General features: G+C 65.3%; 2 protein-coding genes across 2 annotated transcripts; both read left to right on the forward strand.

The window, feature by feature from the left end:
- Positions 1 to 1,301: 1,301 nt before the first annotated feature.
- Positions 1,302 to 8,061, forward strand: LOC131478065 (protein jagged-2-like; the record flags this gene model as incomplete). Its single annotated transcript, XM_058655642.1, has 21 exons — positions 1,302 to 1,464; positions 1,564 to 1,683; positions 1,767 to 1,880; positions 2,024 to 2,137; positions 2,266 to 2,379; positions 2,454 to 2,500; positions 2,764 to 2,940; positions 3,355 to 3,505; positions 3,587 to 3,721; positions 3,794 to 3,907; positions 3,982 to 4,095; positions 4,165 to 4,278; positions 4,744 to 4,860; positions 5,140 to 5,167; positions 5,241 to 5,326; positions 5,412 to 5,525; positions 5,607 to 5,722; positions 5,893 to 6,141; positions 6,289 to 6,420; positions 7,153 to 7,309; positions 7,387 to 8,061. Coding segments are annotated over 21 exons (2,916 nt in total), but the record flags the coding sequence as incomplete, so codon positions are not given.
- Positions 8,062 to 8,113: 52 nt separating this feature from the next.
- Positions 8,114 to 23,588, forward strand: LOC101534712 (probable G-protein coupled receptor 132). The gene is made up of 4 exons (XM_058655643.1): positions 8,114 to 8,263; positions 12,656 to 12,713; positions 21,437 to 21,499; positions 22,042 to 23,588. The coding sequence occupies exons 1-4, from the start codon at positions 8,114 to 8,116 to the stop codon at positions 23,136 to 23,138; spliced, it is 1,368 nt and encodes a 455-aa protein (XP_058511626.1). The 3' UTR covers positions 23,139 to 23,588.
- Positions 23,589 to 24,941: the final 1,353 nt, after the last annotated feature.

The raw sequence follows: 24,941 nt of genomic DNA on the forward strand, positions 1-24,941 counted from the left end.
CCGCTGGGGTCTCAGGGGGCAGGGAAAGGTAATCTGTGGAAGGGAAGACCAAATAGTGGAGGGTTCGCAGGAGGCAGGGGGCTGCCTGGGCCCGGGTACCTGCCCAGGATGTGAGCCAGATGGGCGTGGCAGATGCACAGAGGGCCAGAGGGGTCATGCAAACTGGATGCTGGGAGCACTTAGGGAGGTGGCGGGGAGCCTCATGTCTTACTGATCCCCAACAAGGGGTCCAGACAAGGCTGCCCGGGATGCCTGACCAGGGTCAGGGAGGCGGGCTCTCAGCCTGCATGGTAGAGGTGACGTGGGGACTGAGCAGGCACCACGCTAGGGGTGTGGCCAGCAGCCAGGTCAGCTGCAGGCAGGGAGGGTGGGGGTGTGGTCCCGGTGCCCTCCTTGGCCTCCCAGTAGCTCCAGTAGGGTTTGGGGGCGGTGTCCCCCACCACCGGATGCTGCAGCCAAGAGGAGATGGCTGGGCCTTCCTGTCACCCTCCCCAGGCCCCTGGAGCTGTTGGTGTGGCCGGCGGCCCGTCCAGGGGGAGCACACCCCTGGGACCCATGTGGGCTATACTCAAGAGCCTGGCCGCTCCAGACCCCAAGCATGTGCCCCATCACCTGGGCGGCGGACACCGCGGCAGGTGCAGGCTGCGATCCTGCAGGCCTCCTTGGCACCCTTCTCCTGAGCTGGGGTGTGCAGAGTTGGCTGTGTGGTCCTGGGCAGCTTAGGAAGGGAAGGGCCTGGCTCTTTCCTTTGACAAAAATAACCTGGTGTGGTGGGAACGGCGTGGAAGTGACATGGCTTGGATGTGGTACCACTGCCAGGCTCTCGGCCTGGCGCCCGGGCTGTGGACCGCAGCACCTGCCGCCCAGGCCACCTGCCCAGCCCCTGCAGGACTGCCAGACGGGACGCTGGCTGGCGGGCTGGGCAGACCCTGACCTCTGGGCATGGCTAGAGAGCCAAGTGGCCTCTGAGGCCATTTCCTGGGGTGTGTCCCAATGTGACAGCCCCTCCCCCTCCCCTTCCTCAGGCTCTGCTGTGAGGCCCGGCTGCTGCCCTTGGGCTAAGATGAAGTCATGCCTGGGCCACGGGGCCAGGACAGGGACACCCCGCTGGCAGGCACTCCCTTGGGGACCCCATAGGGCCTTTCTTGCCTGGCGCCTGCTCTTGGGGCCCAGCTCAGGGGTGACTCCCAGAATAGCTCAGGGAGGAGTGATAGGACAGCTGGGCTGACCAGCCCGGGCCGGTGGCCGGGAATGCCCGTGTCTGTGGCCCCACTGGCTCAGGGGCCGCTGCAGGCCGTTGACCCTGTGTCTGGGCCCATCCCGGTCCTTCCAGGTGCAACTACGGCTGGCAGGGACGGTTCTGTGACGAATGTGTCCCCTACCCCGGCTGCGTGCATGGCAGCTGCGTGGAGCCGTGGCAGTGCAACTGCGAGACCAACTGGGGTGGCCTGCTCTGCGACAAAGGTGGCCGGCTGGGGAGGGCGGGGACAGGATCTGCCCCCTGTTCTGGGACACGGGGCAGTGTGGCCAGGGCCTGTCCCCTGAGCGCGCCTCCACCCGCAGACCTGAACTACTGTGGCAGCCATCACCCCTGCACCAATGGGGGCACCTGCATCAACGTGGAGCCCGACCAGTACCACTGCGCCTGCCCCGACGGCTACTCGGGCAAAAACTGCGAGCGGGGTACGTGGGGCCACTGCTGGGGCCCAGAGGCCTGGGGTGGGGAGCGCTGACCCTCACCCTATCCACCCTGCTCTGGTTCTTAGCGGAGCATGCCTGTGCCTCCAACCCGTGTGCCAATGGGGGTTCCTGCCATGAGGTGCCATCTGGCTTTGAGTGCCACTGCCCGTCAGGTTGGAGCGGGCCTACCTGTGCCTTGGGTGAGTGCTGGACACGGGCCTGGGGGCTCCAGGTGCTGTGGGGGGCTGAGTGATGGAAGGGCACCCTCTCACCTGGCCAGGCCCACGTGGCTAGGCTGCCATGCCCCTGGCCACCTCTTCAGACCATCTTCTGTCCTCTGCAGACATCGATGAGTGTGCCTCGAACCCGTGTGCAGCAGGCGGCACCTGTGTGGACCGTGTGAACGGCTTTGAGTGCATCTGCCCCGAGCAATGGGTGGGGGCCACCTGCCAACTGGGTAAGGCCCCCCGGGCCAAGGGGGCATGCTGCCGCGCTGTGCATGGTGCTGGGGCTGCGGGGCTGCGGGGCCAGATGCGGCGTGGGCATGGGGGCTTGGGCCCCACAGCTCCCCTTGTCTCTTCACAGACGCCAATGAGTGTGAGGGGAAGCCTTGCCTTAACGCTTTGTCTTGCAAAAACCTGATTGGCGGCTATTACTGCAATTGCAGCCCGGGCTGGAAGGGCGCCAACTGCCACATCCGTCAGTACAGGGAGGGGGCTGCGGGGTGGGCCTGGGGCGCGGGGGCTCCACCAACACCCGCCTTCTGCCCTTAGATATCAGTGACTGCCATGGCCAGTGCCAGCACGGTGGAACCTGCAAGGTGAGACCAGCAGGAGGGGGTGGGCATGGGACCAGTGGGCACTGCAGGAGGGGCTCACTGGTGGTGAGACCAGCAGGAGGGGGTGGGCATGGGACCAGTGGGCACTGCAGGAGGGGCTCACTGGTGGTGAGGCCAGAGGAGGGGGTGGGCATGGGACCAGTGGGCACTGCAGGGGCTCACCGGTGGTGGGGCCAGAGGAGGGGGTGGGCGTGGGACCAGTGGGCACTGCAGGAGGGCTCATGGGCCTGCTCACGCCTGGCCAGGACCTGGCAGACGGCTACCAGTGTGTGTGTCCACGTGGCTTCGGGGGCCAGCACTGTGAGCTGCGATGGGACGCCTGTGCTGGCAACCCCTGCCAGGGCGACGGCCTCTGTGAGGACCTGCCGGATGGCGGCTTCCGCTGCCATTGTCCCTCTGGCCTCTCGGGGCTCCTCTGTGAGGTGAGGCCTGGGGCCCAGAGCAGGGCAAGGAGGCCAGAGTACTCTGGTGACCGGGGAGTCCCTGCTGGTGGGAGGCTCTCCCCAGCTCCCCATGCACCTGATTCCCCCAGGCCCAGGGGCAGATAGCTGACTCCGAGGGCGGCCAGACGGGGGCAGGGGATAGGAGGCGGCCTTCCTGCCGGATGCTGCCTCCGGGAGGCAGAGGAAGTTGGGCTGCAGCAGTGGCCAGGGCAGTGGGAGGAGGTCAGGGGCCCGCAGGTGCTTCCGTCCAGCGGCCAAGGCCTGGATGCTGCTGGAACTAGGTGGAGGCGGAAGCAGGAGGGCAGCCTCGGGAATTCCCGAGGATCTGCCTGTGTTGGGCATGGAGGTGGGGTGGGCCCTGACAGGTGTGTTCCCGCCTCCAATGCTGTGCAGGTGGCCGTGGACTTCTGTGAGCCTAGCCCCTGCCACAATGGTGCTCGCTGCTACAGCCTGGACAGCGACTACTACTGTGCTTGCCCTGAAGATTATGGCGGCAAGAACTGCTCGGTGCCCAGGGAACCGTGCCCTGGAGGGGCCTGCAGAGGTGTGCAGGTGGCCCAAGGCGGGGGCTGGGCTGGGGGCTGGGCCGGGCGACCCTGACTCCTGCCCCCTCCCACCTGTGCAGTGGTAGACGGCTGCGGCCTGCAGGCTGGGGTGCCGTCCGGCGTGTGCGGCCCCCACGGGCACTGCATTAGCCAGCCTGGGGGTGGCTTCTCCTGTGCCTGCGACAGTGGCTTCACGGGCATCTACTGCCATGAGAGTGAGTGGGGCAGGGCCGGGCGGCCTGGGGACCCCCGCCCCATGTGCCTGGCTCACCTGGCTTCTCCTGCAGACATTGACGACTGCCAGGGACAGCCCTGCCGCAACGGGGGCACGTGCATCGACGGGGTGGACTCCTTCCGCTGCTTCTGCCCCAGTGGCTGGGAGGGCGAGCTCTGTGACACCAGTGAGTGGCTCCCGCAAAGCCCCGGCCCCTGCCGACAGCCCCGCCCCCACTGACCTCCCCACCTCACCCTGTAGATCCCAACGACTGCCTCCCGGACCCGTGCCACAACCGCGGGCGCTGCCATGACCTGGTCAATGACTTCTACTGCGCATGCGACGACGGCTGGAAGGGCAAGACCTGCCACTCGCGTGAGCACTGTGCCCCCAGGGCCAGGGGGGTGCTGCCGTGGGCCGATGCTGAGCACCCTGTGTCCACAGGTGAGTTCCAGTGTGACGCCTACACCTGCAGCAATGGTGGCACCTGCTACGACAGCGGTGATACCTTCAGCTGCGCCTGCCCACCGGGCTGGAAAGGCAGCACCTGCAACATCGGTGAGGTCGTGTGCGGGGCTGGGCCGGGCTGGGCCGGGCTGGGCCGGGCTTAGCTGATCTGGGCTGGGCTGGGCTGGACCGGGCTGGGCTGGACCGGGCTGGGCTGGGCTGGGCTGGGCTGGACCGGGCTGGGCTGGACCGGGCTGGGCTGGACCGGGCTGGGCTGGGCTGGGCTGGGCTGGACCGGGCTGGGCCGGGCTTAGCTGATCTGGGCTGGGCTGGGCTGGACCGGGCTGGGCTGGACCGGGCTGGGCTGGGCTGGGCTGGGCTGGGCTGGGCTGGACGGGGCTGGGCTGGGCTGGGCCGGGCTGGACTGGGCTGAGCTGGGCTGGGCTGGGCTGGGCTGGACTGGGCTGGGCTGGGCTGGGCTGGGCTGGGCTGGGCCGGGCTGGACTGGGCCGGGCCGGACTGGGCCGGGCTGGGCTGCGCTGCTCTGGACTGTTGAGTGCCTTCTCCCCCTCACAGCCAGGAATAGCAGCTGCCTCCCCAATCCCTGTGTGAATGGGGGCACATGCGTGGGCAGCGGGGATTCCTTCTCCTGCATCTGCCGAGACGGCTGGGAGGGTCGCACCTGCACACACAGTGAGATTGGGGGCTGGGGTCTCCTCCCTGGCTGTCCACCCCAGTGATTCCAAGGTGGTCGGGCCGCCTGCCGACTCCTTCTCCCAGGGCAGCACCCCCGGGTCTCCCAGCACCCCCTCAACCTCATCCCGTAGTGGGGGCTCCTGCTGAGATGGCCCCCGATCCTGGGCTAAAAGCTGCAGGCCCTGCCCATCTGCCCTGTCCCCAGCGCCCCCGGCATGGTCGTGCTGGGCAGGTGCAGCCTGGACCAACCACCCCTTGTGTCTCCTCTCAAACCAGACACCAATGACTGCAACCCCTTGCCATGGTGAGTGCCAGGCAGGTTGTGGGGAGGGGCGGGGCAGAGCAGGTGGGCCTGCCTGACAGCCCTACTTCTGCAGCTACAATGGTGGTATCTGTGTGGACGGCGTCAACTGGTTCCGCTGCGAGTGTGCACCTGGCTTCGCAGGGCCTGACTGCCGAATCAGTGAGTGGTCCAGCCCAGGGCAGGGGTGCAGGGGTGGCTGGGCACCCCAGGGTCCCACTGCTGAGCCGCCGACGTGCTTTCCCAGACATCGACGAGTGCCAGTCCTCACCCTGCGCCTACGGGGCCACTTGTGTGGACGAGATCAATGGGTACCGCTGTAGCTGTCCGCCGGGCCGGGCTGGCCCCCGGTGCCAGGAAGGTCAGTGGGGACGGGCCGTGGGCTGAGGGCCGCCTGGGGCCTGGGCACCCACACTGGCCCTGAAGTCTCGTCTCCCCACAGTCATCGGGTTTGGGAGGTCCTGCTGGTCCCGGGGTGCCCCGCTTCCCCACGGCAGCGCCTGGCTGGAAGACTGCAACAGCTGTCGCTGCCTGGATGGCCGCCGGGACTGCAGCAAGGTGGGGCCTGACCCCAGCCTCCCTGGGTCTCCCGTCCAGTGCTGATCACCACGAAGACACCAGGAAGCTGGTGCGGGGGGGGAGGGGCTGGGGAAGCCGAGTGGGAGCCCTGGGGTGGAGGGCCCCGCTTCCCCCACGGGCATGACCCTGTGTGCTCATGCCTGCCCCAGGTGTGGTGCGGGTGGAAGCCATGCCTCCTGACAGCTGAGCCCAATGCACCGGGCACCCAGTGCCCACCAGGACAGCGGTGTCGGGAGAAGGCCCCAGGACAGTGCCTGCAGCCGCCCTGCGCTGCCTGGGGTGAGTGTGGACCTGAGGAGCTAGCCCTACCTAGCACGCCCTGCCTGCCCCGCTCCGGCCATCTGGACAACAACTGTGCCCGCCTCACCTTACGCTTCAACCGCGAACAGGTGCCACAGGTGAGCGCTGGGCAGGGGCAGTGGGCACCTGGCACTCAGACGAACCCAGTCCCTCCTGGACAAGAATGGGAGGGCATGTCTGCGGAATTCGCCCCCCTCTCCGGGCACAGTTGCAGAATGTCCCCTGTGTCCCACACGTCTGCCCAGGGCACCACTGTGGGTACCATCTGCTCTGGCATCCGCTCCCTGCCGGCTACAAGGGCAGTGGCCCGGGACCGCCTGCTGGTGCTGCTGTGCGACAGGTCCTCCTCGGGGCCCAGCGCGGTGGAAGTAGCCGTGGTGAGTGCCACAGGGTGGCCCCCAGGAGGCAGCACAGGCGCTGAGGGCCCCAGCCAGCACTGGCCCAGCCTAGGGGACCCACATACACAGGGGTACAGCTGTGCTTGTGCTGGAGGGCGCAGAGCTGGGCTGGGTGGGAGAGCAGAGAGCAGGGCCAGTGGGAAGTTGAGCTGTCTGGTGGGACAGGGAGGATGTGGGGCCCCTGAGGGCTCCCCTGTGGCTGTGGGCTCCTGGGGTGAGATGGGGTCCCCAGTACCTGTGCAGAAGCTGTGATGGCGGCCACCTGAAGTGTGGAGCGAGGGTGGTCAGAGCTCTGAGAGGCTCTCGTGGTTGTGGGGCAGGGGCTCGGGCAGCCTGGGCAGAGATGCCCGGGACCCCTACCAGGATCCCCGGCGGGCTGGACAACTGCAGCCATGTTGCGCCTGAGGCCAAGGGTCCCTAGAGTGTGGTTGGCCCCACAGCATGGTCTGGCAGGGCTGGGGTCTTGTGCCACCAGGCCTCTCTGGCGCAGGGGCCCCTCTACTCTGCTTTACCAGAGCCCTGGTCCCGGCTGTGGGGAGGACCCCGCCGGTGGAGCCTGGCGCGGGCTTGGTCTCTACTGGGGTGGGGAGAGGGCGACCCAGGCTGAGGACAGTGGGAGGGGTGATCCGGGCAGCAGCCACAGAGGGTTCGCCATCCCCCACGGGACCCCCTGAAGCCTCCGAGGGGACCCCTCAGTGCCTTGCTCTACAGTCCTTTAGCCCTGCGAGGGACCTGCCGGACAGCACCCTGATCCAGAGCGCGGCCCATGCCATCGTGGCAGCTGTCACACAGCGCGGCAACAGCTCAGTGCTGCTGGCGGTCGCCGAGGTCAAGGTGGAAACCGTCGTGGTGGGCGGCCCCAGCACAGGTGCGCGGGGGACCCCTGCCCCTGCCCCTGGCCCAGGCCCAGGCCACAGGTCCGCTCACTGCCCCATGCGCCCGCAGGCCTGCTGCTGCCCCTGCTGTGCGGCGCCTTCAGCGTGCTGTGGCTGGCCTGCGTGGTTGTGTGCGTGTGGTGGACGCGCAAGCGCAGGAAAGAGCGGGAGCGGAGCCGGCTGCCGCGGGATGAGAGCGCCAACAACCAGTGGGCGCCGCTCAACCCCCTCAACCCCATCCGCAACCCCATCGCGCGGCCCGGCGCGGCCAAGGACGCGCTCTGCCCGCGCACGAACTTCGCGCCGCCGCCACGCGGAGCGGCCGAGGCCCTGCCGGGCCCTGCGGACGAGGAGGACGCGGAGGACCCCCTGGAGGTGGAGCGGTTCCTCCCGCGCACCAAAGACCCCGACGGCTCCCCGGGCCGGCCGGTGCGCTGGGCGCCGGGCCCCAAGGTGGACAACCGGGCGCTTAGCAGTGCCCGCGAGGCCCTGTATGTGGGCAAGCAGTAGGCGGTGGCTGCGGGGCGGACCCGGGCCCTGCCGGACTGCGAGGGCCGGGGCTCTGTGCATAGTTTCTTTATTTTGTGTAAAAAAAAGGAAAAGAAAAAAAAAAGAAACAAAACAAAAAAACTCACTGGAACCAAAACCCAAACCCAAACCCAGAGGTTTATTTTGTACGTGCCCGAACCCGTGTGTAAGTTATTCGGAGCGGTGGGCGGGGCACCGGCGTTGGTTTACAGACGTGTGGGGGGGTCCGCCTCCGGGCCTCGCGCAGGAGCCTCGCTCCAGGGTCCCCCATGCCCCCGCGGAGTCTGCGTGCCTGGGCTGGGAGCCGGGCCCTGGCGGCCCTGCTGCCCCAGGTCTGCACCGAGCTTCAGAAGTGGTCTTCCCCCACTACCCGGAGCGACAAGTGCCTTTTGCCGCCCTCCCATGGAGCGCACCTGTGCGTATGTACATATTAAAGGCCCCTGTGTCCGAGCAGCTGCTGTACGCTGTGCCGTCCTTGCTGGGGTAGGAGGGGTGAGCATGGCCTGGTTCCCACGGTGAGGGACAGAGCAGGACGCACCCTGGCGGGTGGCCCTGGCCTGTTCTAGCCTCAGGCCCGTGGCCAAGGCTGTACCCCGATATGGCCCAGGCTCCTGGGGTTGAGGACAGTCGGAAGGCATGTCAGTAACATGAGTACCTCACTGGGGAGGTGCTCCCTGGAGACCCCGTCTTCGGCCTTTAAAAGATTGTAGTTGTTTGAAAGGCAGAGAAAGTGACCATCCAGCCACTGGGTCACTCCGGTACACGCCCTCAGCCGCAGCGACCAGGTGGGGCCAGAACCCAGAACCTTGTTGAGGTCCCCCTTGGAGATGCAGGGACACAGGCACCTACGCCAGGCCAGGTACACACAGCAGGGACCAGAGACCCAGGGACAGCAGGCCCAGAGGGGTCCAGCCTGCTACACCATGTGCCACACCCTGGGGTTCTCAGTGGAGTTGCCTGGACAGGTATACACGGCTACACCTATGCACACACCTGTGGGTCCTCCTGCTTGCTGGGAGTGGGGCCCGAGGCCACGGCCTGGGGGTGAGTGGGAGCACATGTGGGACCCTGGGCTGCCCGTCTCCACTGGTGCTGTCATCTCAGCCGTGATGCCCTGGCCACGTGGCAAGCTCCTTTCCTGTCCTCTGTCATTGCATACTGCAGGCCAGGCCCAGTGTGCACGTGCTAGCAGAGGCCCCGGGGGGGGGGGCTGGACAGGAAGCCCCCAATCCTGGCTGCATGGCCTGCCAGGAGGAGCACATGCCAACGCTGGCAGGCCCAGCGGGAGCAGCAGCCAACTGACCCGGGAGAGCTTCCGGAGGTGACAGCCTACAGGCTGCACGCCAGAACGGGACGCTGGACCCTACTGAAGCAGAGGTGGCGGGTGGCAGCTGAAGAGTGCCCAGTTGGGCGCCGGTAGGCGGGCATCTGCTGCAGGGAGTGAGCTGTGAGCTGCACCTGTCTGGTTCTGTCCCCTAGTTCTGGGGAGCCCTGCTGCCTTGGTGCGGGGCTCCCAGGACACAGTCCGCCTCTGGCTGCTCCAGGCAAGGCACCCGAGGGAATCTGCAGCTGGCTCTGTGTGCACAGGTCCATGGCTGTGTGCTGGTGGGTGCAGGCCCCCATGGATGTGTGTACACACATGTGCAGACCCCACGGCTGTGAGTACAATACGTGTGCAGGTCCCATGGCTTTGTGTACAGGCATGTTCAGGGCCCCATGGCTGTGTGTACACACATGTGCCAGCCCCCACAATCCTGCCTTCCATTCTCCCTGGTCTCCCCAAGCAGTCTCCCCTCAGGTCATGACTGGGGGTCACTGGGGAGTGTTGACCAGGTTCGGGTGCCTACTCTCCTGCCTCCCTGCCATGCCGGCCCTGCCCTCTAAGGCCATGAGGATGCTGGGCAGAGGTGCAGGCCCTGTGGCCAGCCTGTGTCCCCACCCTGTCCCCACCTGGTGGGCATGCGAAGAGCCCCCAGGGTACGCTGCTCCTGGCCTGACAGTCCCCAGGGTGGGGGAGGTGGGGGCTCGGGGCATTTGGGGTAATTCTTTCTCCTCACCCACTGCTGCTGGCCAGCCTGGTCCCTTTGGGGCACCATATCTGGGAGCTGTGCTCTGTGCCACAAGGGCATACCCTCCCCAGGTGCCGGGAGAGCCCTTGCAGGACTCAGAGCCCCAGGCCCTTGGCCCTGCTCCCACCATGGCCTGGGAGGATGACAGGGTCAGGTCCTCCGGCCCTAGGAGCTTGGAGCAGGGCAGTGAGGGAGGCAGCTGGTGGGAGGGGCCTGGAGGCAGGGTAGACTTTAGGGTGGCTGGACTCCAGGAGGGTTCCGAGGGTGGGTGTCGGATGCAGACCCATGACACGGTGGCTACTCATGGGCTCCAGGGGAGGAGGGATGGGTCACACTGTCCCCACTTGACCCCCTTGTGGGAGCAGGACCAGTGCTGGCTCCACCCTGCCTGACCTGCACCCACCTCACCTAGCCCATGAGGACTGCGGGGAAGCCCTTGGCCCACCTCCAGGGCCTTGGCTGCTTTCCGGGCAAAGGCCCGAGGGACTGCAGCAGCTGCTTTGCCTGGCGACAGCACGGGCTGACATGTCTCCGAAGAAACCAGCCCCAGTGGGGGCAGCGCGAGGAGGCCACACAGGCACCCAGGTGCCCAGGCCCGTTAACCCCTGCAGGCTGGGCAGTTTGGTGCCTGAGACGGAGGGTGGGGGTTATGGAAGCAGCTCTAGCTGTGTGGAAGCTCTCATCTAGGTACCTGGGCTGGGAGTGGGGGGCTGCTAAGGAAACATCCCGGTGTGAGCGACGCCCTTTGCCCATGGAGTGATCTGGAGAGCGGAGGCAGAGCCTCGGGGGCACCCTGGGCCTGGAGGGTGGCACTGGGCACTGTGCTGCTCTGTCTGCTCCACAGACACGCAGGGACATAGGCAGAGCAGGGCCAGGTGAGGGGCTGCAGCTGGAGATGGGAGGACACTGGCACTGCGCAGCTGCCCCGAAGCACTGTCCAAGGCTTCTGCTACCCTTGGTCACCCTCATCCGAGAATATTAAATAGAAGATTCCAGAAGTGAGAATAACACACTTGAAGTAGTTTTTGTGCTGTTGCTGCTTGCTCTGCTGCAGTTATTACTGTTAAGTTCTTACTCTAATTAAAGACCTTTGGATCAGTAGACCACACTCAAACTTTGTGAATCTTCAGAAAGTTCAGACTCTGTTTGTTGATTGATATACTTTTCTTGGAGAGGCAGATTTAGAGAGGAGAGACAGAAATTTCTTCCACCTGCTGGTTCTCTCCCCAAATGGCCACAATGGCAGGAGCTAAGCTGATCCAAAGCCAGGAGCCAAGGAGCTTTTTCTGGGTCTTCCACATGGGTGCAGGGTCCTAAGCACTTGGGTCATCCTTACTGCTTTCCCAGGCCACAAGCAGGGAGCTGGAGGGGAAGCAGAGCAGCTGGGACAAGAACCAGCGTTCATATGGATGCCAACACTTGAAGGTGGAGGATTAGCCAACTGAACCATCACACTGGCCCCATGACTTTCTTTCTTCAAGATTCATTTATTTATGTGAAAAGCAATGAGGGGAGTAGGGCGCACAGAGAGAGTGTGCTTCCATCTTCTGTTCGCTTCCCAAAGCTGGAGTGGGCGCAGGGACCAGCACACTCTCAGGAGCGGAGGAGCTATGCCCTCCACCCCAGATGCAGCCATGGCGGGTGCTGTCCCATCGCGCCGCAGGCTGCCCAGAGCCCCAGCCAGAGTTTGAGTGGCGCCGGCGCAGACATGAGCACATGGCTCAGGCCTCTGACCTGGTGGCTCCGAGGGGCCTTCCGACCCCAATGCACAGAATTTTCTCCCAGTTCTAGCCCGTCCTGGGGGCGGGTACAGGCTGGGTTCACAGCTTTTGTCTTTCTGCAGCATTTACATGTAAGTTGCAAGGCCTCGGCCCTGCATGTTTAGCGTGTGGCCCAGGGAGTTGGTCACACGTGGACCTCTTGCCCAGTCTATGCACAGGCAAGATGCAGGGCACCTATGGGGGCCTGGAACTGCCACAGGCTGCACGCTGCGTGTCCTGCTCCCCGCAGAACCAGGGTGCTTCTTCCGCACCCCAAGCGAGTGTGCCTGGCCTGACCAGCCCCACAAGCCTGGACCAGCATTGTGCCTGGGCTGGCAGCTGTAGTCGTGGTAACCAGGAGCTGTGTCCACGTGAGCTGTGTCCACGTGTGCAGCCCTGGCAGAGTGGAGATGGCACTCACCTTGAACACAGCACAGCCAGGAGCACGCAGTGTCTTTCCCCGCGTCTCCCTGTGTGTCGCTGTCTGTCTCATTCTCTTTCTCCAGCAATTACTGTCTCTCCCTCTCCTTCTCTCTGTCTCTCTTCTCTCTGTTTCTCTCTCCATCTGTCTCTGTGCCTGCCTCTGTCTCCTCTCTCCCTCTCCCTCTCTCTGTCTCTCCTCTCTGTTTTTCTCCCCCTACCCCTGGCCACTCACGAGTTGCCCTGTGCCCACCTCCAGCTCCCCCACAAAGCCTGCACGTTAGCCATTTCTCATGTGCCCCAGCCAGGTGGCACAGACCTCCCCAAACCCTGGCCCATTTGTGCTCACTGCATGTCACACCCCCAGCCCCTGGTAACCATGCAGTCAGCTCCCGTCCCTGCAGACCAGGCAGCTCGGCACACACACACGATGGGTTGGACAGTGATGGTCTGTTCCATCTGCTGGTTCACTTCCCCGCATGGCCAGGGGCCAGATCTCCATCAGATTCCCTGCACTGCGGGGCGGGCCTGAGGACTCAGACCACCCTCCACTTCCTCCCAGGAGCAAGGCGTGGAGCTGGACCCCGTGGAGCAGCTGAGACTGGCCTGGAGCCCCAACTGTAGGCGCTATGTGCTGGCCCTCACCTTGTAAGCCGTTCCAGCCGCTTCCAGCTGTGAACATTCAAGGGCAAGCTTGGGGCAGGTGTTATTGCCTGCTGGGCAATTCCTGGTTTGGAGCTTCTAGAAGCTGCAGGGGCCTCCTTCAAGGCACAGGGTGCCCCAGCACACACCTACCAGCAGGTGCGAAGAGCATCCCACAGCCTCTCTCCTGCCAGCGCTGCCTGCAGTCACTCACCGGGGGTGTCACTGGCAGACGTTTGGTGTGCCCACGTGGAGAGCCTGAGAGGCGCAGTGTGCATGTGTGACGCGGGGATGGACTGGGCACCAGCACCCCGGGCTTGGATCAGCCGTCCATCTGGCAGGTGCTGGCTCACACAGAGACCGCGGCAGCTCACGCCCAGGCCCTGTGGTTGGCATGGGAACTCAGCGAGGCTGAGCACCCTGAGGCAGGGCGTCACTGGTGGCATCGGACCAGGAGCCCGAGGGCTGCGTGAGGAGCGCGGGGCGTTGGCGCTAAGGCCGGCTTGCCCTCATGGAGGTCTGCTAGTCCTGCTTCCCAAATTTCTGTGGCTTCAGAGACCAGGGGGCGCTGGTGAGCTGTGGGCGGGACCGCCCTGGGCGCCAGCCAGCTCCCTGGGAGCCCTCCCCACCAGCACTGGGCACACCTCCCCACCAGCACTGGGCACACGGGGTACCACCCCCAGCACCCCTCAGGGCACCACTTCTCAACACCCAGCAACCCTCAGGGCACCACCCCCAGCAACCCTCAGGGCACCACCACCAGCACCCCAGCACTGGCCCCTAGCACCTGGCATACTGAGCACCACCCCCCAGCATCCTTAAGCTGGGCTTGTAAGGTAGGCGCAGGAATCCACACCCCCTTGTCCTGCAAGCTTGGTAGAAGGGCCGTGAGCCCAGCAGCTCTTTCCAGCTCAGCTCCCTGTGGCCTGAGTCCAGGGGATGCAGGGTGCTGACCAGGCCTGCCCAGGTCCTCTCCAGACCCTGGGGCCTGGAATACCAGGGCATGTAGGTGCATGCTTGGCGCCATGGGCCCAGCCAAGCTGCTCCCTCCGTGTATAAGCATGTGGGACACATACATGCAGGGTCTGCATGCTGGACCCAGCAGGGGAGTAGTGTCAGCTTGCCCTGTACCTAGTGTGGTTGAAGACCCTCAGGCTGCTGCTAGGCCCTGGCTCTGGGGGGCATCTCATTCTGTACGGGGTTGCGGAGGCCTCCCAGTAACCAAGGGAGGACACCCCATGCCAGCAGGCCTGAGGATGACTGAGTCATCCTGGACCCTGGGGGCTGGAGGAGCTGCGAGCTTAGGCTGACCCTGGGGGTCACAGGGGAGCTGAAAGGACAGCAGCATCCGGGGAGTGGGCCAGCCATGAAGGGTCCCTCTACCTGTCCCTCCCCTGGCTCTGATTTGCCAAGAAGCAGGGGCTCCTGGAGGTGAAACCCCGCAGGGGGTCTCCAAGGGAGGACAAGCTTGCAGTCAGGTCAGTATGGCCAGAGGCACCCGGACACAGCCCCTGTCCGCTCAGGGCCGCCCTGCCTGTCCCACACTCCCCGGGCTGCGGCGCAAGTGGCCTCAGGTGAGGGAGCCCTGCGCAGCAGCGGCAGTAGGACCCCTTGCCGGTGGGGACCGTGCTCTTGCGGGCGAGGCTCGCGACCACCTCCTGCCTCCTGTCCAGCCTCGGGAGCGTCTCAGCCACAGGCAGTCCCCCGTGCCCAGGAGCAGCCGCATGGGGCGCCCCGGGCAGCGCTTGCCAGTGGTTGGCGGATCAAAGGGCGGGAGCAGCCGCCAGCCGGCGCCCACGGAGGCAGGAATCCCTGGCCCCAGGGCGCGGAACCCAAAGCCACATTCCGGGTGCCTGGGCCTCACACGGCAAGGCAGGCCAGGAGCATGGCGACACCTGCCCGGGCTGGGCCTGTCCCCGGGGCCCCAGGAGGGCGGGGGCTGCGGGGAAAGTTGGGAGGGGGTCCCAGCACAGGACCAGCGTGCTCCCACGTGCTTTCCCCGGGGAGCTCACTGAGCAGGCAGACAGCCAGACGGCCTGGACCCCTGGGGGGTGTTGCTGCCCACCGGCCAGGTGCCTGGGGCAGCTGTCAGCCTGCCCCGTGAGGCTGTGACGAGTGGGGTCACTGCAAGCGGGCAACACGGTTCTGGGGGAAGGGCTGGGGCGCCGGGGCCTCCCGCCCCCACCCCTCCTGCCCCCAGCTCAGGCACAAGCGCTGGTGGGAGGACCCGAGTGCTGGGCTGCCCGGGGAAATGCAGGACCGGTCACGGCCACCGGGTGGCAGGGCAACTCCAGTGTCTGGATCGGTCCTGACCCGGCTAGCCGGGCGGTCGCAGAGGGGCCAGGGCCCTGCCAGCCTGGCCAGCGCCTTTCCCAGCCCCAGCACCTCGGTATGTCCTGAGAAGGTGGGGGCAGCGGGTAGTGACCATCCTCTGGCCGGTAGCGCTGGTCCTGGGCACAAAACACGTCAGCAAGGAGGGTTTGGGGCTGGACAGTGGGAGGACACAGTCCCCAAGAGCCCCCATCTTCCCTGGGCACCTGCCCACGGTACCTGCCCATGGATGACTCAGCTGGTCCATGCCCAGAGTGGACACTAGGATAGAATCTGCGGCTCTGGGGGCCCCGGGCTGTCCGCCTCACCGTCCCACCAGCTGACTGCCCAATGCCTGGTTCCGGTCCCTATGTTGCCAAGCCCCGCTGCAGCTCAGGCCGGCCCTGGGAGGCTGCAGGGGTAGAGGGGAAGGCTAAGGCTGAGTCTGAGGCTTCCGGTTCAGCCTGGCGTGGCCGATTGGTGACGCATCAGGGTTCCTGGACACAGCAGTGAGAGGAGAGGTTCCCCTCTAGTAAGAGACCGGAGGTGGGGGTGGGGTGTGTGCAGCCAAGGGCGCCTCTGTTCCCACTCTCCAGGAACAAACGGAGCGCTCAGGTCAGGTAAGCACCCAGCTCACGGCTTCTGTCTCCACCCCCTCCCCAGCTCAGGCCCCCGTCTCCAGCCCCCTACCCAGCTCAGGCTCCCAGCCACCAGCCCCCTCCAGCTCGGGGCTCCTGGTCGCCAGCGCCCCCACCCAGCTCCTCAAGGACCCCAGCTGTTGTGTCATCCCTGGTCTCCCCCAGAGCAGGAGGAGGAACCCACATCTGTCTGTTTCCTGAGAGACGGAGCTGGGAGGAAGGCTGCCTGGAACCCTGTAGTGCCTGGGATGGGGGTGGGGGTACCTTCCTGGGTCCCCACTGGGATCTATGGACCTGGCACTCTCTACCATGGACCGAAGGGCCTGGGAAGCAGGCCCAGTGCGGCCGTGGGCGCTGGCACGCTGCCCAACATCCGCTTTGCTGATTTCTGAGCCCTACCCACCCCCAAAACAGCCCAGTACTCTACTCTGCACCGGCTGTCAGTAATGGGTTTGGGGCGTGTAGCCTGTGAGGCCCTGGACACAAGACAGGCCCAGGAGGCCAGGCATGGGGGGCACTGGAGCAAAGGGGCAGATGGACAGGAGGCAGCCGGAGCAGAAATGCAGAGGATGGGCTAGCAGTTCAACTCCCGGCTGCTCTGCTTCCCATCCGCTGCCCGCTGAGGCCCTGGGGAAGGCAGTAGAAGATGGGTCAAGTCCTTGGACTCCCAGATGGGAGACCCGGAAGAAACCCTTGGCTCCAGTCTGGCCTAGCCCCAGGTGTGGCTGTTTGGAAAGTGAACCACCCTCCCCTTCCCGCATAACTCTGCCTTTCAGATCAATCAGTCAATATGTAAAAGATGAACACACACCAGAGGTCTGCAGGAAGGGTGGGGCAGGGCCACCCGTGGGGGGCAGGGCCACCCGTGGGGCAGCGTGTGCCGGGGACTGCCCAGAAATTCCACTTCCTCAGGTCCCTTGTCCCCATTTTGAGCCTTCAACAGCCCTGGCCTCTGGAGCACACAGAATTGTCACCGTCACAGTTCTTAGTAAACTGAGAGTGGATTCCCCCACCCCTAGGCACTCACTGGGGAGGGAGGGAGAGGAGGCACCAGGAGCCACCGGCCAGCTGTGCTCTGGGTGGGCTGCGGGGGCAGGTGCTGGGGCCCCGGGACCCTAGCAAGTCTCTGGGGGCAGGCTATGTGCCCTCCCCTCTTCCTCTCCATCCTTGCTTGGGGCCAGCCCGGGGTGTTGCAGGGTGTGAGCGAGATCATGCCAGACAAGTCTAGGATGTGTTAAGGAGTCTTTATTAACTAAGCTTGGTGATAACTAAAAATTAGCAAATGACAAATCCATATGGCAATCCAGTCTGAATCAAAGCTCCGAGAAAAAAGCAAATGGTCATTACCCGAAGTCTATCCGTTCAATTGAAGACCTATGTCCAGCTTGTCTCCTGAGGGACATAAGGGAGCAGCCTGGGCACACACTGCGCCCTCCCCTCCCCTTCCCCTGCCTCTCTGCCCACATTCCACTAGGCCTGACTCTCCTGGAACTCTTTTTTTTTTTTAATTTTAAAATTTTTATTGGAAAGGCAGATGTACAGAGAGGAGGAGAGACAGGAAGATCTTCCATTTGTTGATTCACTCCCCAAGCGGCCGCAACGACCAGAGCTGCGCCGATCCGAAGCCAAGAGCCCAGACCCTTTTCTGGGTCTCCCACCCGGGTGCAGGGTCCCAAGGCTTTGGGCCGTCCTTGACTGCTTTCCCAGGCCACAGGCAGGGAGCTGGATGGGAAGTGGAGGAGCTGGGATTAGAACCGGCTCCCATATGGGATCCTGGCACATGCAAGGCGAGGACTTTAGCCGTAAAGCTACTGCACCAGGCCCTCCTGGAACTCTTAATAGCACACACATTAGAAATACAAAGGATCTTAACATTAACATCTTCACTGTCCCGCCCCAGCAGTGACCAGAGGGTGAGGACTACAGAAACACAGGGGCCACGCTCAGGGGCTCCCTGTCCTTGGAGTCTGTTTGCGGGTACTGGGGAGGCCAAGGGTCGGAGTGCACATGCCCAAGAGAGCGAGCCCCTCCCTATCATGGCCTTTATAGGGGCTTGTGAGGGGTGTGATAACAGAACAACCCAATACTGCCCCCTCTCATGCCACATGTGGGCAGAAGGGAACACCTAGGTGGTGGTGGGAGTGGCTTCCAAGTTTGTGACCCTGAAGTAGCTGCCTACCCCACAAGGGAGCAAGGAAGTTGGGCATCTGGGTCTTAGCCTGGGGGCTAAGAGGCCCCACGCTCTGTGGAAACCACAGCCCTCACTCCACTCAGGGCCTCTGCGGCCTAGGCCTGCGACCCCAGCCCCAGTGACACTGACTGCCCCTGCTGGCACCCACAGCACCAGGAGCCCCATCTGGTTACCCCCTTCCCCCCACTGCCTGGCCTGATCCCTCTCCCCAGGAGGTGCCAAGGAGGGGTCAGGACCCTCAGGGGCCTCACAGGGGCCTCACCTGTCACATCCTCTGGGACACAGCATGGCAGGGCCCACCAGGACACCGGCGCCCCCTGCCCACGGGGTCCAGAAACAGGCGGCAGGGTGGAGGTGCTGCTGGGGGAGGCTGAGTGCGTGCTCCCTGGGGTCAAGAGGAAGCCGGCTGGCAGGCCGGTCATGCGCAGGCCATGCAGTGCCAAGGAAGCGGCCCTTCTAGGTGACACCTGCCCACCCAGGCTGGGGTCCCGGATGCAACGGGTCCTTTCCTCAGACACCCCACCCCTGCCTGCGTCCTCTTTCCACGCAGCCTGGTCCTGCTGTATACAGGAAGCGTGCCTGAGGCACTGCTGATTGCAGCCAGCTCTGGGCCAGCCCTGCCCAGGGCCTCAGCAGAGGAAGCGGCACCACCCGCCTGGAGCCTCAGCCCAGTGGAGAGGAGCCCGATGAGGACAGGTGGCGATCGCTGGCTCCCTGTTCAACTGCAGATGTGGCGGCTGGGTCAAGGGGCAGTTGGAGTGGGTGTGGTGTCTGGGGGCCTACTCCCAGGATGGGCTGAGCAGGGTTAGGGCGGGGGTGGGGAACAGCCCCGATGCACAGGGTGGCCCAACAACCTGTCTGCAAACCCAGGAGCTGATTGCTCCAAGGCTGGGTGGGACCCTGGGGCCCTCTCCACACGCCTCCACAGGGCCCACATAGGAAAGCTTTCCCCAGCCACTGTAGGGACCCCCAGGGCCTCAGGGAAGGCCCCCCTGAGGGAGGAGTGAGCCTGGAGGTTCCCTGCACCACCACCACCGCCCCCCCCCCCCCGCTTCCCCCAGGAAGACACGTCATCCGAATCAAGAGCAGGGCCTCGGCCAGCCCCCACCGCCTGCCTCTGTGGTTAGGGGCGTTCCAGACCCTAGCCACTTCCTGAAGCCTGGTGCTGTCAGGCTGGGCGCCGGGTAAGTCGGGCGGGTGGCAGGCGCTGGGGCCAGGAGGCTGCGTCGGTGGGCACAGGTGACCTGGTGGTGTCCAGGTGGGGACTTGGCTGGGGGCTTCTAATCTGGGTCCCCCCAAGATAAAACAGGGTGCAAGTGCCCACATGTGAGGAGAGGGGCCTGCGGGAAGGGCCCGCCATCCCCAAGGCGAGAGCTGGGGGAGTTAAGGAGGGTTTGGGGGTCAGGGTCCCAGCTGGGCCCCACCATCGCTGGCTCACAGCCTGCCAGGTGTCCAGGCTCTCGATCACTTCCTGGGTGTGATGTGGGGGTGTGCACACGTCTTGGCTGCCCCTCCAGGGCCCACCCAGGGAGGAAGGCTTGTGGGCCACAAGGCAGGGTGGGCTGTGGCCAGCCTGGCCATGCGGGGAGGCCCAAGGCCCAGCAGCACCCCGGCCTGTGCACTGCCCACAGTGGGCAGCATGGAGCCAGGCCAGGGTGTGCGAGAGGCTGTGCCAAGAGGGAGGGGTCAGCCCACCCCGCACCAAACAAGCGTCCTAAGTGAAACAGAAAGGGTGCTTCCCCTGGTCTGGGGGGACCAGGAACCCTGAGGGTGGGGGCTGGTGGGGACACGGGGAGTAGGCGTCGAGGAGCTGGTGGGAAGCCACCCTGCCCTGGGGCTCATCGACAGCGCTGGCAGGCAGCCCAGGAGGCCCATGCTGGCAGGCAGGAGGATGGGCCTGGTGCTGAATCCCCAGGGACAATGGCTGTGCAGATGGCTGTGTGAGCTTCTCTGTAGCAGGAAGGCAAGGGTTACAGGGACAGTCAGGCCACAGGACTGGGGCAGCAGCTGGGAGGCCACCCTAGGCCCCTATCCCTAGGTCTGTAGAGGTGTGCAGGCTCCCATGGACAGGCAGGGCAACTCCAGAGGGGAAGGAGGCCTGACCTCCAGGTTTCTGGAAACACAATGGGCATTGGGTGGGTGGGGGCTTGCGTCTGGAAGTACCTGAGTGACCCCCCCAGGACCCGTCCATCCAGCTGCTCCACAGCCAGTAGTCATCCCAGGGCACAGCCTGAGGAGGCTGTGGGCTGTCCTGGAGGATCTTGGCAGTTCTGTGCTGATATGGTGCCCGGGATCTGCGCCCCAAGCCTCAGCCTGTGGACCATGTCGGCTGGCCAGCCCCTCCCACCCCGGGGCAGAGGCTCCCGAAGAAGCTGTGACCTGGGAGGTGGCCAGGCTGGGGAGCAGGGTTGAAGGGGAAGCCCAGAAGGGGCCGGGAGTGACCTGAAGCGGTGTGCCCGCTGAGTAGGGTGGAACAGCAGGGGCCCTAGCTGCGCAGCTCCTGGCAGAGGAGCCAGGGCCTACTGATGGGCGCCCCCACTCTTCTGACAGGCCATGGCTGGGACCCAGAACTGGTCAACCAGGGCAAGTGGCCCCAGGGCGCATGTGCATTGGGGCCAGAGGGGGCCACAGGGGGCCTGGCTATGGAAGGCTCACTTTGCCCCGGGCTGTGGGAACATTGGAAGATGGGTGCACAGCAGGCCTCCCCCAGCAGGTGAGCCAGGGCCTCAGGGCCCCACTAGCTTCTCCCACAGTCGCAAGGACACCCATGCTGGGAAGCTCTGGGCTGACCTCCAGGGCTCAGCCAGAGGCCTAGGCTGGCCAGGGTGCTCCTGGTGCCTGGGTCATAGAGCTTGAGGGTGGGCCTGGAGGGCTCCCTTCCCGCAGACCCCCTGTAATGGGACCCCGTTAGGGAAGGAAGCAGAGACCCCCCCTCTCCAGTCAAGCCATCCTCACTGGGCAGCAGCTCCCGGGCTGTCACCTCACCACGACACACATCTAGCGGGCTGGGCCAATGCCTCCGGCTGCTGTGTACACAGAAGCAGCGCCCACTCCTGGCTCCCTGCTCATGTCAGTCTCCGGGGCTGTTGGTCAGTGTTCACAGGGAAGCACCTTGTGCTCAGCGAGGCTCAAACCTGCTGACCGAATAGGAGAGCAATAGATACTGCCGCCCACGGAGCCAGGAGCTCCGGTGTGGTCTCCCCCGGCTGTGCAAGGCCTCAGCCGCCCTCCCAGGCTATGGAGGAGAGCGGACTCGGGCTCAGAGCCAGGCACCTGATGATGCCTGGTGTCACAGCCGCTGCACCCCACGCCTGTCCTGAGCAGGCCCTGGGCCACTCCCTGCTCCGTCGCAGTGGGTCTCCGTGGGGGTGCTGCCAGTGGCTCCTGACACGCTGCAGGGAATCCTGAAGGGCTGAAGGCACTGTTGTCATTTCCTGGTCAAGGAGCATGCCAACCCGCTCAGCCGCTGCCGCCGCCATATGCAACGAGTAAGTCGCATTCAGGCTGGTTTGCACAGCGCTGTTTCAACCCGCCACTTCAGAGCCGTGTGCGACCTCCGCAGACGTCGCGCCTCAGGACGGCAGGCCCGAGTGGCTGTGGCTGTGTGTGAACCCAGTCATGTCAGGTGAGCGGCCCTCCCACCCCACATGCCATCGAGCACCGTCATCCAGCCCGTGCCAGCCCGAACCCAGGACAGGTGGTGGTCCCAGTGCTTTCCCTGTACCATGCAGCCTTGCCTGCTGTGGGGGGCGGGGTAGGGAGCAGACATGAGTCCACCTGCCCCCACCAGGAGGACTGGCTGTGAGGGGAAGGTATGGGCAGGGGGCGGGGGCTCTTGCTCAGTTGCACATGATGGGTGTAGGGCCTCCCTCCCGCCTGCGTCAGCTCTCTCCTCCAGGCACCTGAGCCACTGAACCAGCAAGTGCTAAGGTGCAGGTCGAGTGCCCCACGGGAGCTCCATCCAGCCTGATGGCACAGCAGGGGCTGCCCTGTGCCCCGTGAGGGGTGCCAGTGAGGAAGGGGAATAGCTAGGGTGTGAGGTGGCATAGCTACGTGGAGGACAGTGTGGCTTCCCCGGACCTGCAGCTTGTCCAGCCTGCGGTCTCCAGTCACCCTCCTGAGCCCTGCCTGGGCTCCCAGCCTCAGCTTCAGCCTAATGTCCCACAGGGAACGCCACCCCCGTGACCGCCTCCATCCCCCGGGCCGGCCCGGGCCCCTCCACCGAGCACTGCAACGCGTCCTTTGAGGAGAGCCGGGTGATGCTGGTGCTGGTGTACAGCGCGGTGTGCGCCCTGGGCCTGCCGGCCAACTGCCTCACAGCATGGCTCACGCTGCTGCAGGTGCTGCAGGGTAACGTGCTGGCTGTGTACCTGCTGTGCCTGGCGCTGTGCGAGCTGCTCTACTTGGGCACGCTGCCGCTCTGGATCCTCTACATTCAGAACGGGCACCGCTGGACGCTAGGCCTGCGTGCCTGCCGGGCCACGGCCTACATCTTCTTCTGCAACATCTACCTCAGCATCCTCTTCTTATGCTGCGTGTCCTGCGAGCGCTTCGTGGCTGTGGTGTACGCCCTGGAGAGCCGCGGCCGCCGTCACCAGAGGACCGCCGTGCTTGTCTCTGCTGCCATCTTCGTCCTCGTGGGGCTGGTCCACTACCCTGTGTTCCAGATGGAGGAGGAGGAGGGTGGTGCCTGCTTCGAGCCACCACGCATGAGTGCCACCATCGCCGCCTTCCACTATGCCCGGTTCACCATGGGCTTTGCCGCGCCCCTCGCCATCATCGCCTACACCAACCACCGCATCCTGAGGAGCGTTGGCCGCAGCCCGGGTCTGACCGCCGCCCAGAAGGCCAAGGTGCGGCACTCGGCTGCAGCTGTTGTGTTCATCTTCCTGTTCTGCTTTGCACCGTACCACCTGGTGCTGCTCCTCAAAGCCGCTGCCTTCTCCTACTACCACGGGGACCGTGACGCCGTGTGCGCCTTCGAGGCCAGCTTCTACAGCATCTCCGTGGGCTTTTTGTGCCTGGCCACAGTCAATAGCGTGGCTGACCCCATCATCTACGTGCTAGCCACAGAGCACTCACGCCAGGAAGTGTCCCGCATCCACAGTGGCTGGAGGAAGTGGTCAGCCAAGGTGGACGCTGTCAGGCTCACCAGCTCCAGGGACTCAGAGGACACGCGCTTGCCTGCCACTCCTGCCAAGGGCTGCCCCGGGCCCCAGAGTCCCCCAGGGCCAGAGCTGGCCATGGCGGGGGACAGCACATGAGCCCTGCACAGGCTGGTGGAAGGGTCTGGCTGGGCCCAGCATGCCAGGGGCAGGAGGGCAGCATGGGTGTCCCTGGAGCCCAGTAACAGATATCCCGGTTCCCTGCCTTGAACTGCTCCATCGGGGGTCCTCCGTGCGGCAGCTGACACTGTGTCAGGGACATGGAGGCCTGCAGTCCAGCCCGGCTCCCTCTTGCTGCAGCTGGGCCTGGTTGTGTTGTGGGGTCTCCATGGACTGTGCAGGAGTCTGGCTGTGGTATTACATCCTAAACCCCCTCTTGGGGCCTGGCATGGACTCTGGGCTGAACTGTCACACACTGCAATGCTCACATGCTGGCCATGGGAACCACAGAGGCCGGTGGTGCTGGCGGACAGCTGGGGGTGTGAGCTGAGCAGCAGAGGCCAGCACAGGCTGCCCACTCAGACAAGGAAGTGACAGGGAGCGTGATCCTAACCCCAGCATCTCTGAGAAACTCCAGACTCCAGGATGACTGGGCAGAGCCCTGCACTACAGCACGAGCAAGGTCTGGGCCAACTTGAGTCCACACTGGCCTCGGCGGCACAGCTCCGCGGTCAGGCTGGGGATCTGTGCAGGGCTCACTCAGGAGTGTGGCCCAGCCAGCAATGCAGCCCAGGCAAAGCCTCGCCCAGCTGACCCCACCTGACCTGTTTCTTTGAGGTTGCCGGACCCTCCCCGACGGGCCACAGCACACAGGACAGTGCCAGGCCACAAGCAGGAGCCTGGGCCTCCACCCACATCTCCCATGAGGGTGCAGGGGCCCAATGCCTGGGTCTGTCCTGGCTGCATTCCTGGGTGCAGGAGGCAGCCGGGACTCGAACCAGCACCCGTACAGGAAGCTGGCGCCAAGGGCAGGGGCGCTATGGCTGCTGCACCGGCACTATCCATTTGAAGATCTGCTTATTTCTTTTCAAGGCAGAGTGAGAAAAAGCAACAAAGGAAGGCGACCTTGGCTCTCAGGCGGTGGGAGGCTCCAGGGCCGGAACCCACAGCATGGAGTCCAGGGCCGCAGCCTCCTCTCCCGAGAGCTACCAGCCGTCCACGCCCAAAGCGGGTCCCCTTCTGCTCCCTCCAGTGTCGCATTACAGAAGGAAGAGCGGAGAGGGACCACCGCCTGGCCGCTGGCAAATGGCCGCCATGTCCGGCCGCAGCAGGGACTCGTTGCGGCCCCAGGAGACCCAGGTCCCAGAGTCCTCCGCCGCCTCCCAGGCGCCCAGGCAGCCCTCGTGTGCGAGGACGGGAGGCCCGGGGCCGGCGTCGCGGCAGTCAGGAGGCGGTATGGAGGCGGGCATGGGGCGGCATGGAGGCGGACGTGGGGGCCGGAACCCGCCCGTCACACAAGCACACTGCGTGGAAACTTGTTCTGGGGAAGCGAGGCCGGCCGCGCGCACGCGCCTGACGTGTCGGGGCGCGAACCCCGCCCCTACGGGGGCTCCGCCCACCGCGGAAGTCCGAGCCGCCCGCCCCATCCGCGCGCGCAGCCCGGGAAACTCCGGCGCAGGCGCACTCAGGCGCGCGCGAGGTGGTCCGGGGGGCGGGGCCGACGAGGGCACGTGATGTCCCCAACGGCCGCGCAGCCGCGCGGGAACTCGCGCCACCGCGGCTCTGCCCGCAGCAGGTTTGAACCGGAGGCGCCGCCCCCGCGCTCGGCCAATCGGCGTGCGCGGCGCGCGGCGGCCGCCATGGCGACCCTTTGTGGGCCCGCGGAGCCGCCTGGCGCCCCGCCCCGCGCGGCCGGGCCCTCCCTCGGCGGACGCGGCGACGGAAGGCGGTGGACGGCGTGCG

This window comes from Ochotona princeps, chromosome 26 (genome assembly GCF_030435755.1).
Source record: "Ochotona princeps isolate mOchPri1 chromosome 26, mOchPri1.hap1, whole genome shotgun sequence".
Lineage (NCBI taxonomy): Eukaryota > Metazoa > Chordata > Mammalia > Lagomorpha > Ochotonidae > Ochotona > Ochotona princeps.